The sequence below is a fragment of the Triturus cristatus genome, chromosome 12 (assembly GCF_964204655.1).
Source record: "Triturus cristatus chromosome 12, aTriCri1.1, whole genome shotgun sequence".
Classification (NCBI taxonomy): Eukaryota; Metazoa; Chordata; class Amphibia; order Caudata; family Salamandridae; genus Triturus; species Triturus cristatus.
In genome coordinates this window covers 458048047-458061873 of record NC_140595.1, presented here as the reverse complement: position 1 = coordinate 458061873, position 13827 = coordinate 458048047, and the positions used below count along the sequence as shown (strand labels likewise).

Here is a 13827-nt window from a genome sequence, read left to right as displayed (position 1 = left end):
GCAATTTCAGTGGAGGAAGCAACTGTCCCTCTCTAGTCCTAATCGGTTTGTCCTTTTTAAATAAACTCTTGATTTTCCCAAACCAGGACTTTTTCTCTTTTTCTGGTGGATCGTAATACATCATTTGGTCTTCCGTGTATCGCTAGATTTTCCCTACGACTATTCTGTTATTTTAACCAATCGTTGCACAACTCACACTAACGCACCAATCCGGAGCGTCTATGTCACTTCTGCAATTCTCCAATCCCAGCGCGACTCACACTAACGCACCAATCAGGAGCATCTACGTCACCCTGCAATTCTCCACTCCCAGCGCGACTCACACTAACGCACCAATCAGGAGCGTCTATGTTTCTTACTAACTAGCCAATCCCAGCGCGGTCTTTCTGATGTCAGCTTTCTCGCTATTCCTGCTTCTGCTGACCCCTCCTTTACAAAAAAATTCTCGGTAAGCTCCTTACGTTCTTTTACAAATCTGTTAGTAACAACATAAAAACGCCACCATTATCTGTTTCGCTAACCAAAGAATAGTTAATGACCTTTTTCACAAGTATTCCGTCTTTCCCGAGAGCAGCGCTTACTTCTGCCCTACTACGGAATCGTTACTTCCGTTTATAAAGTAGCACATCCCTCTACCTTACCCTTCTAACAAGCATTAGCTAACCGTTTCTCCAGAATTAAGACACCTAGTTGGAGACCCAATGCTCCTGAGAAATAAAACCAGAGTTTCACAATTAACCTGAATGCTATTTCATTCACGCACTTTCATACGGAAAATGTAGTTCATTCACACAGAATTCTGGCTTTCCCGAGAGCAGCCCTTACCTCTGCCCTACTACAGAATTATTACACTCGTTAATAAAGTAGCACTTCCCTCTACTTTATCCTTCTAGCAAGCTTAGGGAACACCTATTACCTTTTCAGTGATAAGCGTAATCAGAGTGCCTTTTGGACTCCTGGTACCTAAGACCAAAATTTCACAGGTGACCTTCGCTACCATACATTTCTCTCATACAGAAAATGTCCCTAATGGCAACACACGACGATGTTACCGAATCGAACCCAAACAATGCGTCGTGCAACTTCAATCATCACACGTTTTTCCCCGTGTACCTACAGGGCAACAGCAATTCCGTCTTTCCCGAGAGCAGCGCTTACCTCTGCTCTACTACAGAACCGTTACCAACTTCCGACTTCCTACATCCCAGAAGCCGTCAAACAACATAGTACTCGACGCAACTCAACATATAGTGTTAATACATAAACCAATACTTTCCGACAATCAATAATCAATAAGCAATTTACAAGCAATAATCACCAAACCAAAACAGTAAAAAACAATAATACTGCTAACAGAAAAACTGATCCAGCGCAAAAACTCTAGCAACGGGGAAACAACCCGTACCGATATCCTCCCTGCGTCACAGACTCGACATCACACTAACTCATTCACACATGCAGTCATTGGTGGGGCCCATAACACCAACACTCACACGTTACTTCCACACCGGTCTGCACACCCAGGAGGGATGAGTGATTCAAGCGTCGGACATGTGAGGGGAACACCTTATAACCTATAGGGAAGGAAAAGTCATTTACAAAATATACATTAACACCCTTTCACCTACAGATCCTTAATCGTAAAGCATCAAGGCACTCCTCCCACTTCGGTCAATAGACCAAATTAGTTGGATTGGTTGATGGTGATTTAGAACCAGCTAAAACATATTTTAAAACTTCAGAATCTGTCTCTCAAATGAAACTTGTGGCTTATGAATTTTCGTTAATCAATAATTGTTTATCTAGAATTTCATAATGATCTAAAGTCGCATTTGTCTCGTCAAAGTTTAGAAAGTTTATATCAAAAATGTTTGTAAATTGAAGAACACCATATTTACCTAATCTGGCAATTTGAAGTCCTCAAATTCATTGGCTCTGCATAATTTTTGTCATGAATCGTTCGAAAGCAAGCCAAAGCTAAAAGTTCTTTGCTCAGCATGCTACAGTCCCACAGATCGGCAAAGGACCATAGACGTGCAAGCATCTATCATTGCCCGTAGATTTGAGGAAAGTTTGCGGTCATCAGATAATCGGACAGCATCCAGACCTTCAGGGATTCAGGAGATCGTAGCAAAACGACGTGACCCAAAGGTAAGAGCGACACAAACACCACGAGTTCTCTACTCTCTCTATTCTACTACTTCTTTTATAATAAAAATGAAGTCAAGAAGATACAATATAATAATTCAGAAAAGTCGTGATTGGCTGGTTGTGATCGTCCGATGTTAAATCTTAGGGTTTCAGTTCAGTTCGAGGGGTGTGGTCATAAGTTAGTTTCGAAGTCGGCTCGTTACCGTTTACTGTGAGGTCGATTGTTCTTGGTCTTGGCTGTTTTCCCACTGTGTCCTTGATTGGGTACATGGTATATAAAGGTTATGATGAGGTTTAGGAGATTTCTTGCGCCTGCGCAGCTCACTCCGCGCCTCGTGGAACTGTGGCCACATCGTCGTGTGGTGTCAGCGGACATTTTGGATTTAGGCCCAAGTGCTAATTTAAGCGAAACAAACACAAAAGTGTAAACAATACATAGAAGTAATGAATCAAATGTTAACCCCTTACTAATCCCTCTATGTGCTTGTATTTATCTAGCGTATAGCAACATTTAAAGCAATTATATTCACCCTTTTGGTCCTCTTCTCGGGCAACATTACAAAAGCAACATTTATCATGCAGTTTTCTAATTACCACATATACTACTGTTAATATGCGTACAGATTTTTTGTCATAAAGGTTATTTTAGCCATGCAAATGCAAATCCCACGTGTAATTTCGATATTAATAATGTTGATTAATAAACATGCAAACTCATTTAATAATATTATAGTTAGGGCTCCCGGTTTTATGGTATTTATTTTTTTGCCATTTCCGTCTGTATTTATCCATATTTATTTTTTGGGCTTTTTTTCTGTATTTATCCATATTTATTTTTGCCACAAGCAAAAGGCGACGCTACAGCTAGTATTTTTCCACATTTATTTACACCATACTGCCCCACTGAGAGAAACTCGCACTGCCTTCAGCACAGCTCAATTGTGCTGCGACTAAATTCAAATTATGCACTAGACAACAGTAAAATGCTGTCTGAAAAAAAATGAATAACACCCTGGAAAAAGCAAACACTCATAGGGAATGCAAGAATAAGCAAAGCATGTAAACTGTAATCAGAAAAAAACATGGTTACCTTAACGGTTTTAAACTCATTATTCAGAAATCAGTAAGTGATTTTGCCTGAAAAGTTCAAGACATGGCTACAGGACCAGGAAGGGACCCCTTTCAATGTCCATTGCTTATATCCTTTCAAAATGTATGCAGTTTGGTTTAAAAAAGACCACATCCCCAAACACAGAGCCGCATTTTATAAGCTAAAATAATTAAAAAGTTGAAAACGATCATATTAAACGTTTCCACTCTACCCATCAACCAGGTATTGCAGTCCCTTTAGGAATGGCGCACTTACCCACCCTGGGAAAACATTGTTGTTCAAAGAAAGAAGATAAAAAGAAAGTAGCGCTTTCACTGGCAAACTCTGTAAAGTGGCGCTAATGTGTGTGGGTGTAAATAACAGTCTGGCCTGTCTGCTGTCCACTCTGTATTGCTTTATTTAGGTATTTAACTATTTTTTCTCTCCATTCCGAGGTTTTTCTTTTCAATAGAAAACGGTCAGAAAATGAGGACATTTACAGCCAAAGTGTTCAGCCTTTTTTGGATCAATTTCACAGGGGAACAAATAAAGAAAAGGAGAGGCAAGAGAGAGTACCTTAAGAGCTGCCTCTTGAAATCAGCAAGTAAGCAGGAGCGAGACAGAGACAGAAAGAGATGGAGGCATAAAGAGAGGAGGGCACCCGCCAGAGGCAGATCAGAGTAGTGGACACGGTCCTTGCCATGAAGGAAAAGAGACAGCGTTTATTTTTTCTCCGTTCTCTGCCCTTCCCAGAACGGCTGAGCCTTCCTGCAGCATAACAAAAGGCAGAGGGCGGGTGGCCTCTCACTCCAGGCAGGTCAAGTGCAGGGCCATTAGGTAGTGCTTTCGCGTGCTAATGGCCCGCGAAACTTCACTACGGTCGGAATAATGGAAATCCGAGCGCTGCGCTACTGGTGAGAAGCTCGAGGCGCTACAAAAAAAATCTGAAACTTCCACCCACCATTGAGCCCGGTTTATAGTGCCAGCAAATAAAACAGAACTGCGAAACGCTCTAGATGACGCTTTCAGACCCCAGGTGATTGCATTTGATTCTTATAAACAGGATGTTTGAAAAACAATGTTTGTCTTCGCATGCCCCCGCGAGACCCGTGCCCCCCCCACCGTAAAACAAGGGACCTCTGTCAAATCAAAGGGCACACACACAGCCGCCCCCCCCCCCCCCAGCACTTCACAGGTCTTTAAAAGACCATTCTCTTGTTAATGGGGCTTTGTTGGTTGTTGGTTGTTCACCCCTTCTAGAGCCCCTGCATCGCCACTCCGACTATTACTCGAAGAATTAGCACGTTACACAATACTGCCCTGTCAGCTGAAACCCAGAGGCATCGGGTTTTTGCTTGCAGGAATCGGGAGGCGGGAGACTAGCGCGGCAACATTTACTCGTATTTTACCGTTTATAAATATAAATACAGACAAAGGAAATATCGATTTCCGTCTGTATTTATATGTATAAATCCGTAAATACGGAAAACCGGGAGCCCTAATTATAGTTAATAGATTATTTAATTAATCATTTTCATGCAAAATGGGGGAGGTATACAAAATTTTGTACTACCCGCTCCATCATAGTCAAGTGATGTGGAGGTTCAGCACCGACTCTAACAAGCATTTGCAATGCAATAGGTCTCGCATTTACGTGAGTTTGAGCTATTCGCATTGTAAATTACGTCTTTTATTTATGTTTTGGTTTTTAAAACAAATAAAAGGCAGTCATTTGCAATGCTAGTAGCTTAAACTCTCGCAAATGCGAGACCTATTGCTTTGCAAATGCTTGTTTATATTAGTAGTGCTTTCACTCATCTCTGTGCAGTATGTTCATGAACCATACTAGACCAGCCCGACAACCACAAGCATTTCTTTTCTACGTTAATTTTCATTTCAGACACACAAAAATGCCAATGACCTCGTTTTTTTATCGGGTTGGCAGCAAAATCAATACATTTTTAGACCTTCTCAGCGCTCAAATGTGTTTTTGCTGATAATTATCTCTTTCCATGCACTTCCTTGCTTGGTTTTATTCGTGACAAAGTATCACTCTAGGTCATACATGCCAATAGACCAGATTCAGGCGGGAGACTACCGATTTTTCAAGCCAAAACTGGCCTTATTTTAGCTGTCTCCCGCCTGAAATTGCATTTTCTACAATGGAAGTCAATGGGGAATTTTCATTCTCCCGATTTTCTATTTCATATCTCCCACGTCCCTGTCCTAAAATGTTGGCATGTATGCTCTAGGTGTCCCACATTTCAGAGTTTAATATCACTCACAAGTACACGGAAACCATGGAAATGTCACGCATTAGCAATATGAAAACTTAGCAGCTATGAAATTTAGCCTGTTTGGCATATTCATTGGTGCTCCCGGGCTGCATGGGTAGGATAACAGTGTGCTTTAAAATAAAAAATAAAAACTGGTTAACTTGATATTATGTTTTGTCCCGACCGCAGACAACTCGGTCAAGTTCTACATAATTGTCGATGCTTTGTTGGGGCAAGAAAGACAATACCTTATCGTTTCAAAGTAATCATGTCGTGAGCCAATGCAAGCAAACGAAAAGCACCGTCGCGTAAAGAGTGGCTAGTTACAACATTACAGAAGCACGTTTTTTTCCCATGCCTGATCTTACGATGGCCACATCCTACCCACCTTTTGTTTAAGCATGCGCAGTTTCGTATGACGTCTCACGTATGCTTTTGACTTGCGACGTTTGGACGTCGAGGTTAGACTCGAGTGACGTCACTGCGTCGATCTCTTCTCTCTTCCTCTCTTACGGGTGTCCGGCTTAGCTCAGCTTGGCAACAGACGGTGTCCCCCGTCATTCAGCCGTCTCCTCCCGTCACAATGGCCAGCGTAGTGGACACCAAGCTCTACGACATCCTGGGGGTGGCAGCCGGCGCCAGCGAAAACGAACTCAAGAAGGTACCGGCAGAACTAGGCCGCGAGTTGAAGTAGTGGGTTTGACGGGCGGGGGTGTCAGCCTGACATCTAGCTTTTCTATTCTAAACCGCGGTTTTGTAATGGGCCTAGGAGCTAGAGTCTTAAGCGTGTTTTTTTTTGTTTTTTTTTACTTGATCCTAATACAAGCCCAAAGACGAGCCATGCAATAAAACATGTTCTCCCACTTCAAAAAAAGCCGGGTCTGTTATACAAAAGCCGGCAGTTTCCCTTTCTGAAATGCTAAGCCTTTATGTACAACTCTAAAGGCGGTTGGAGCCAAGTGAGATCAGCTCCCGTGTAGTTTATTTCATAACACTCGGTCACCTTCTCCACCGCCCTCCCTGACACACAGCAACCTTTCGCCATATAAATAGTCAAACATGGACCCGATGAAACACAAAACGATCACGTGCTCTATTCAAAAGACCTGTTACTTTTTTTTACGTTAAAGGTGTAGCTTGGTTAGGGGAATCAGGCTTTCGAGTTAAATGTTTTTTGAGTCTTAGTTTCTAAAGGTGTACTTTTTTTAATTCACATTTCCGTATCTTTCGTAGACTAACACGTCCTGCCTTCTTAATTGTGACTCATGGTGACCAATTCTATAGCAAGAGCAAAGTGTCAAAACAAACAAGGTACTCTGCTTACTGGGATGCAAACAGTGTTTTTGTGATGCAAGGCTATGCCCAGAGATTCATACCTTTGGGAGTAAGGATGAATAAGAATATATCATGTTGTTTAGGCTCGAGGCGATTGTGTATATAATGAATGATGTTTCATCAAATTCATAAGGCATTTATTGAGTTGGTGATACAGAGGCTTGTCTCCTTTTTAAAAGCGCAGTTCAAGGGCTGCATATGTATTCCAAACAGCTTTAAGATCCATTTTGTCAAAGACTATCTCTTTACTGAAAACTGTTAAGAGCTCAGATTACAGGTTATTCCGAAGGTTTTTATAAGGGGAACTTCTTGAATTCGATGGCCGCGCTTCTTTCTTCAAGAGCCTTCAAGAGGAAAGGGAGCCACAATATAAAACGAAAGTTGTTAAAATCATCTGTCTAAAAAGGATTTTTTAGGTCTCGTCTACAGCTTGCTTTTGCTTTTTCTCAAGCTTCATGTTTTCTAACGCATAATATATGCTTTTGGCCAGCATCGTCATCCTTTGGCACCTTGGTGTCATTCACATTTCATTTTGCTTCTTTCCACCGAATAATGGGGCAGCAGTCCAGTACAATGAAACCATTGGCACTCTTCACAGTGAGCTGTGCATTCTCACCTAGCAAGTGGTAGGCTGCAGTGCAAGGGCTGATGGGCATTCTCTTTGCATAGCGTGTTTTGGTTTTTTCCAAACATATTAATGCAATGTTTAGCCATCGGCACTTTTACTTTTTCTTACCTTTAAACTTTTCATGCCTACAGTTTATTTTTGCAAATATATATTAAATAAATGCATATACACAGTTCAAATTCTTTATTTCGATGGTTAAAAAATCATCATAAAAAGTACATAATTAAAAATACACAACATATACAATTATACATTTCATTAGTATAAAAATAACCATCAACCGAACTGTTACAATTCATATAGATGCGAAAGGTGAATTAGTCTCTAGTGCTCCTTAGTCTTACTGCAGCTTTCAGAAAGCTTATCACTGAACATAGTGTATACATATCAATTGCTCTTTGAAGGAACAACAAGGCTACCTTCGCATGTCAAAATTTTCCACGTTTAAAATATCAATAAAAACATGCGTCTAGGAAGACAATAAAATGGGCACAGTAATACAAAATGAAGGGTGTCCTGCGGAGACAAATTGTCGCAGCCGCAGGCACCCTTCTGCTCAATAGTCGCAGTAAAACCCGATGGATAAGATCAAATATTATGCAACAAATTGAGCCTAAAACGACACATTAAGAATCTATCCTGTTGATTATGCAAGAGAAATAGATAGGGTTCCATACCCACTGACTCTTTAACTAAACAATGCGCTACCACTGAGCGTTTCAATGTGAAGGCTTTAGTCTCCCTGAGGGATTCCATTTTATCCAGCAACAGACTTTTAATTTGTATTTTACTATTTCTTGAAATTAGAGCAGGGGTACTGAAAAGTGCGTGCTGGCCTACAGATTCTAAAGTTACTTTAACATATTTCAGCCATGGGATTGACATTCCTTTATCCCTTTGTAAGCAATCATTAAGAATTTCCTTGCTTAGCTCAGCATCCGGGTTTGCCCAGATGCTGAGCCAAGCCAAAACTGGTTTAATTTTAATCAAATCAGCAATGTATGGGATACCAAGTTCAGAATGTGCAATTTCAGCTGGTATCGCGTGTGGGATCTTCAGGATCCTACAAATGAATTTATCTTCTTCCATTTGTAGCTGTTTAACATCCCTGAAGCCCCACACCTCTGCTCCATATACCGCTTTGGCTATACTTATTGATTTATATAAGGTCATAACTTGCTCGGGGGACCAGCAGCCTAATCTTTGTGCAAAATTCAGATTGCACCACATGACGAAACTAATTTGGAGCAGCGTTCCTCCAACAACTTATCAAATTGAATTTTGCAGTCGAACAGTAGGCCTAGATACGGGAAGGTAGTTACTATATCCATGATATGGGTCCCAATATTGAACATCGTTTTTTTGCCTGCGATCAACGCAAAGGATTTAGTCAGATTTACAGTCAGATCCAATTTTTCCATAAAATCCATTAATCAATATTTGGAGACTTCGCGGTGTCCTAGCAAGGAGAACCGCGTCATCCGCATATAGGAGGACTGGTATTTGGCGCTTTCCTACCCTAGGACAATCGGCTGCCTTGGCTATGAGGGTTGACTCCAAATCGTTTATATATAGTGAGAATAGGAAGGGGGCAAGAATGCATCCCTGCCTTACTCCACTGGAACATGGGAAGGAGTCAGTTTGCCCCCCCTCCATACTATAGCGAACCCTCGCTGTAGTGTTCCAGTGTAGCTCTCTCGGAATGTTTATCAAACCCTGATCAATCCCCAAGGAAGTCATCCTTTCCCAGAGCTTGCTTCTATTCACATTATCGAAGGCCGCTGCTAAGTCCATAAATCCCATGTAAATGGTCCCATTACTTACACTAGTATATTTAGCGACCAGTAGATATAAATTTAAACACTGATCGCTGGTCGATTTTCCCGCTCTAAAGCCATACTGGGTATCAACTATTGTACGCTGCTCTTCTGTCCAGGCCATTAAACGATTTAAAACCACCCGCCCCAGTATTTTGGCCGAAACATCAATCGATGATATAGGTCTGTAGCATTGGGGGTTGTCCTTGTTTCCTTTTTTAAAAATAGGAACTATTAAGGCAGTAGACCATGACCTCGGGAGTCCTGTTTTAATAGCTGCGTTTAGCACTCTCATTAAAATTGGTGCCCACAAATCGACATTACTTTTATATAGATCTGGGGGAGTGCCATCAGGCCCAGGTGCTTTGTTTGGTGTTAATCCAATAATTGCTTGCGTGATCTCAATGAGTGTAAAATCCTGCGCCTCATTCCTATTACCAACCCATTCCCCTTCTTGTTTACAAACCTTGGAATGATTGTAAAGTTTCTCAAAATGAGCTACCCATTGCTGTGGGAGGATATTTGTGCTGGGGACCGATGTGTTACAATCATAGAAAGAGGGCCTATTTATAATCTTCCAGAATTCATTGAAATCTCTGTTTTCACCAGCCTCTCTTAAATCAGCCCATAATTCAGCTTTTAAGGTAGTTTTCCTTTCTTTAATTTTAGTTCTATAGATTTTCCTGTACTTTGCCACCTCCACTATGTCCCTCGGGTTAGCCTTAAGACTTGACTTTAAACTTCTTAGTGCTCGTGCACAGTTTGCGTCAAACCATCTTGGGTGAGTCACTGGTTTTCTGGGACCTTTTATCAACAATAGTTTTTCAGCGCATTTAGTTAGCTCCCTGAAAGCAGCGACTAGGTCAGCTCCCTCTATCTGAAGATCTAAGCACTCCTCAAGCCACTTTTTCCCCTTTTGCACCAGTGCGGTATAAAATTCAGGGGCATTAATTTTTGTCCATTTTAAACGCCTACCCTGATCGGTAGGTTGTAAAATGGTATCCAACTGTTTATTCATTTTAATATAATCCGTATACGGTATTTCTATTACCAGGGGGTTATGATCGCGAAAGGCACTCCATTTAGTGTTTACCTTCCCAATCCGGTGTTTAGCAAAGGTGGATATAAAGATGTAGTCTATAATAGACGAACATCCCCTTCCTTTAAAAGTCGGTATCAGGGTGCCCTCAGGTTCTGGAATTACCAGATCAATAGTGTGTGCTAGTGAGTGACTCCCTAGTATTTTTGTTATTAGTGTACCCTCAGCTGTGTGCTCCAAATGTGGGCCCTTTTTAAGTGGGCAAAGATCCCAGTGGGTAGTTACCGGTATCAACCGTGAGCAAAGATGACAATTTAGATCCCCCATTAAGAGGACGAATAAGTTTTCTCCGCCTTTTCTTAGATCAGATTCCTGTTTTTAGTCTAAGATCTAGTTCCTCCAGCACGACATTAGTGCCACTTCCTGGGCCAGGGTTATAGAGGTTAAATAGTTATACCCTCAACCCCTGTCCCTGGAAGGTTACTGCTTGCAAGTTGTCTGAGGACCAAGATGACACAGTCCATTTCCCCTTTAAGTTGACATCAGCATATATTATTAGGCCTCCCTTTGCTCTACCAGCCCTACTTTCCTGAGCTGGGACAAAGAAGGACTTATACCCCTCTAAATGATGATTATCTGGCTCAACAACCCATGTCTCCTGTAAAGCTATTATATGGGAGTCCCTTAGTTGATTACTCCACTCTATATTGCTTATTTTTCCAGCTAGGCCTGCGATATTCCAAGATGTTATTTTCACCCTTGCCCCCTGTGTCCCGGACAGCCTTGGACTGTGTATCTACTTCTATGAGCTCATCCTCTATTAGTTGTTTCTTCCCGCCCTTATTGGAGAGTTTTGGCTTCCTTGCTTGCGTGATCTTGGGACCTCTTTTAGGCAACCTATGCTTAATTAGATTAGGTTTTTTTGTTACCTTATCAATAGGTGAATCGGCCTCTATTAGCTGCTGGCCACAAGGTAAATTCCCAATTGAAATGTCCGGGCTATTGTCCAACAGGCTATCACAAAGGTTTACTTGTGGGACTTGCCTGGGACTACTGTGTGTTTGTAAATGGGAATTTTGCGTAGGGGTCATTGATAGGCGTCTCTGGGTACGTTCAATTTCCCCGTTTACTGCCCCAATGACCTTGCGTAACATTAAATCTATGGCCGTTGGGGGTGCAGAGTGCCCAGCAAGAGTATCTGTGTTATGTTGGCTATTTGTCGTAATCAACGGGGTGCTTGCTTTACGCTTGGTTGATCTAGTTTTTGGTTTGGTCGCCATGGTGCTCTTTCTGTTGGCAACCCACTATGATCGCAACTGAGTGGCCAAATATTCATCAAGATTAGTTACTCCGCAATTATCTACTCACAGTACCAATGCGCCTCATATGTATCCGTTACAGTATTACTCAATATACTTCATAACCACCACAATAACCAACCCATGAATACAGCGTAGGCCAAACACCACTACCACTTTAACAACTTTAACAATTTTGCCACAGAGCACTGAGCACCTATATGCGAGGCAACTCCAATACCCAAGTTTTACAACGATAGTGAATGGTAGTGGCCCAGCCCGGCCTCCTTGTGCCTCTGAGGGCCACAGAGGGCCCGCCCTTTGCCCGGGCTTAGCCCGGCGCCGCCCGCGCGCGGTCCCAAGGTTAACTTTTGTAGCGCCTGCGGGCGCGAAATCAGTCGATTCCGCTTCCGGCCAAGGGATCTTGGGAGGTGTAGTCCTTTCCTCCCCCCGCACAGCGGCCGCGCTGTCCTGCGGCGGCGGGAGGGAGAAAGAGCGAGCAGCAGGGAACTCAGCAGCCCACAGGGATCAAGTGAGCACAGGTACGTTCGTGGCTGTTAGTCCGTTAGTGGCAAGAACCCAATAAAGGCTTGACAAGGACAGAACTATCAGCTTTGACAATGTTTGATACAAATGAGTCTTGGCTTAGCATAGTACCTTGCCACGTTTTCTGCTCTGTCTTGGAGGTAACTTAAGTTGTCTCACTAGTCTCAATGTCCTACATAATCCCCCAAAAATGTATATAGTTAGTTTTGGGTGTGTCCTCAACTCTCACGCACAAGTATGGTTTCACCCACTTGAGCATTGGGCAAGATTACAGCACCCTGCTGCCATAGCCCTTTACACTGCGAGTTACAGCACAAACCTGATCACGTGCACATCTGCCTAAAAAAGTGCATTTCCGTGCCAGGACTGATAGGTCAATACTTTACTTTGCCAGGACAACTTCCCCCCTCCCCCACCCCAATGAGAGTCCAAAACAACTTCCTCCCCCACCCCAATGAGAGTCCAAATGTTGTATGTGTAGCTCTGCTTTCCGGCTCCCTACTTTAAATGGTACATAAAACAAACCTTGCAAAAAAAGCTTCATTTGAAAAATGCACTTTCTAAATGATCAAACTAGCAGACTGGTTTTAAAAATGTAATATTTTTGTTTCCCAAAACAAATCTTTCTTAAATGTTTTTGCCCGCAAGATGTGTATAAAAGTAGGCCTCAGGGTAAAATTCCTCTTTGCTCGTCGAATTCGGGAAATCCTCCTTCAGCAGAGAACGCGGAGTTTGCGATTGAACTCCGCCTCATAGCAGAATTTATTGTCGGTTTGCGTGCTTGCCCATGGTTTTTGTTCGTGCTTGCAGGCACGATGAGTCTTGCCAAGCGCTGGCGAGATTTGCTGGCCGCCAGTGAGCTTTGCTGTCCGACCGTGAGCGCATGCAAAACTTGCTGTCTACCCCTGAGCGCTCGCAAGATTTGCTGGCTGCTAGCTAGGCTTTAGGCCATACCTGCGACATCCTGCGCCTTTTTTCTGAAGACAGCGAGCGCCAGTGACTGCCGCTGCATCCTCATGCAAATATTCTCCTCGTCGTGGTATTTGCGTGTAATTTTGAGCACGAAAAATGCACGATGACGAGGGTCAAACGTAGTGCGAAAGGGTGCGTGTAGCATCTCTGCCCTCTGAATTACGTGGAGTCTCGCTCAGTTTTTGGGGCGCTCTGCATAGCAGAATTCTGTGAGCTCCACTTCGGCCTATATAAAAGTTTGAGATCTTTGATCTAAGCTTCCCAGTGGAGTTTAGCATATCAGTGGTTAGCGGAGTGTTTTATTAAATAAATCCATAAAAAGAAATCCAGTCTTGAAAACAACTCACTTTTTTTTTCCGTTTAGGGTACATTTCAGCACTAATGCATCTTCCACACTGAATATCTTTTAATAGCAACATGTGTGGCGCCCTATGGCCTCGGTTAGTTTCTACAGGCCTATAGTGTATGACCACAGCGCTAGATATGTGTTTATTTTGTATGTATGTGTGTTCACTGAAAAACAAAGGTGAAATTAGTGCAGTTAGATATGGTAATAAGATGTAGCTTGCGGTAAAACAAAGTTTAAGTAATTCACATGAAAAATAACTATTGGTTAAAGTAAAATGTATAATTTGGTTTTGAAATTAGATGAAACAAAATTTAAAAAAAAGTGGA

General features: G+C 42.3%; 1 protein-coding gene across 1 annotated transcript in view; it reads left to right on the top strand.

Annotated features, from left to right (window-relative positions):
• Nucleotides 1–5986: 5986 nt before the first annotated feature.
• Nucleotides 5987–13827, top strand: part of DNAJA2 (DnaJ heat shock protein family (Hsp40) member A2) — a 119244-nt gene continuing 111403 nt past the window's right edge. Inside the window, exon 1 of the mRNA XM_085638495.1 lies at nt 5987–6178. Coding sequence (XP_085494621.1) covers nt 6101–6178 — 78 coding nt within the window. The 5' untranslated portion in view covers nt 5987–6100. The remainder of the gene's footprint in view (nt 6179–13827) is intronic.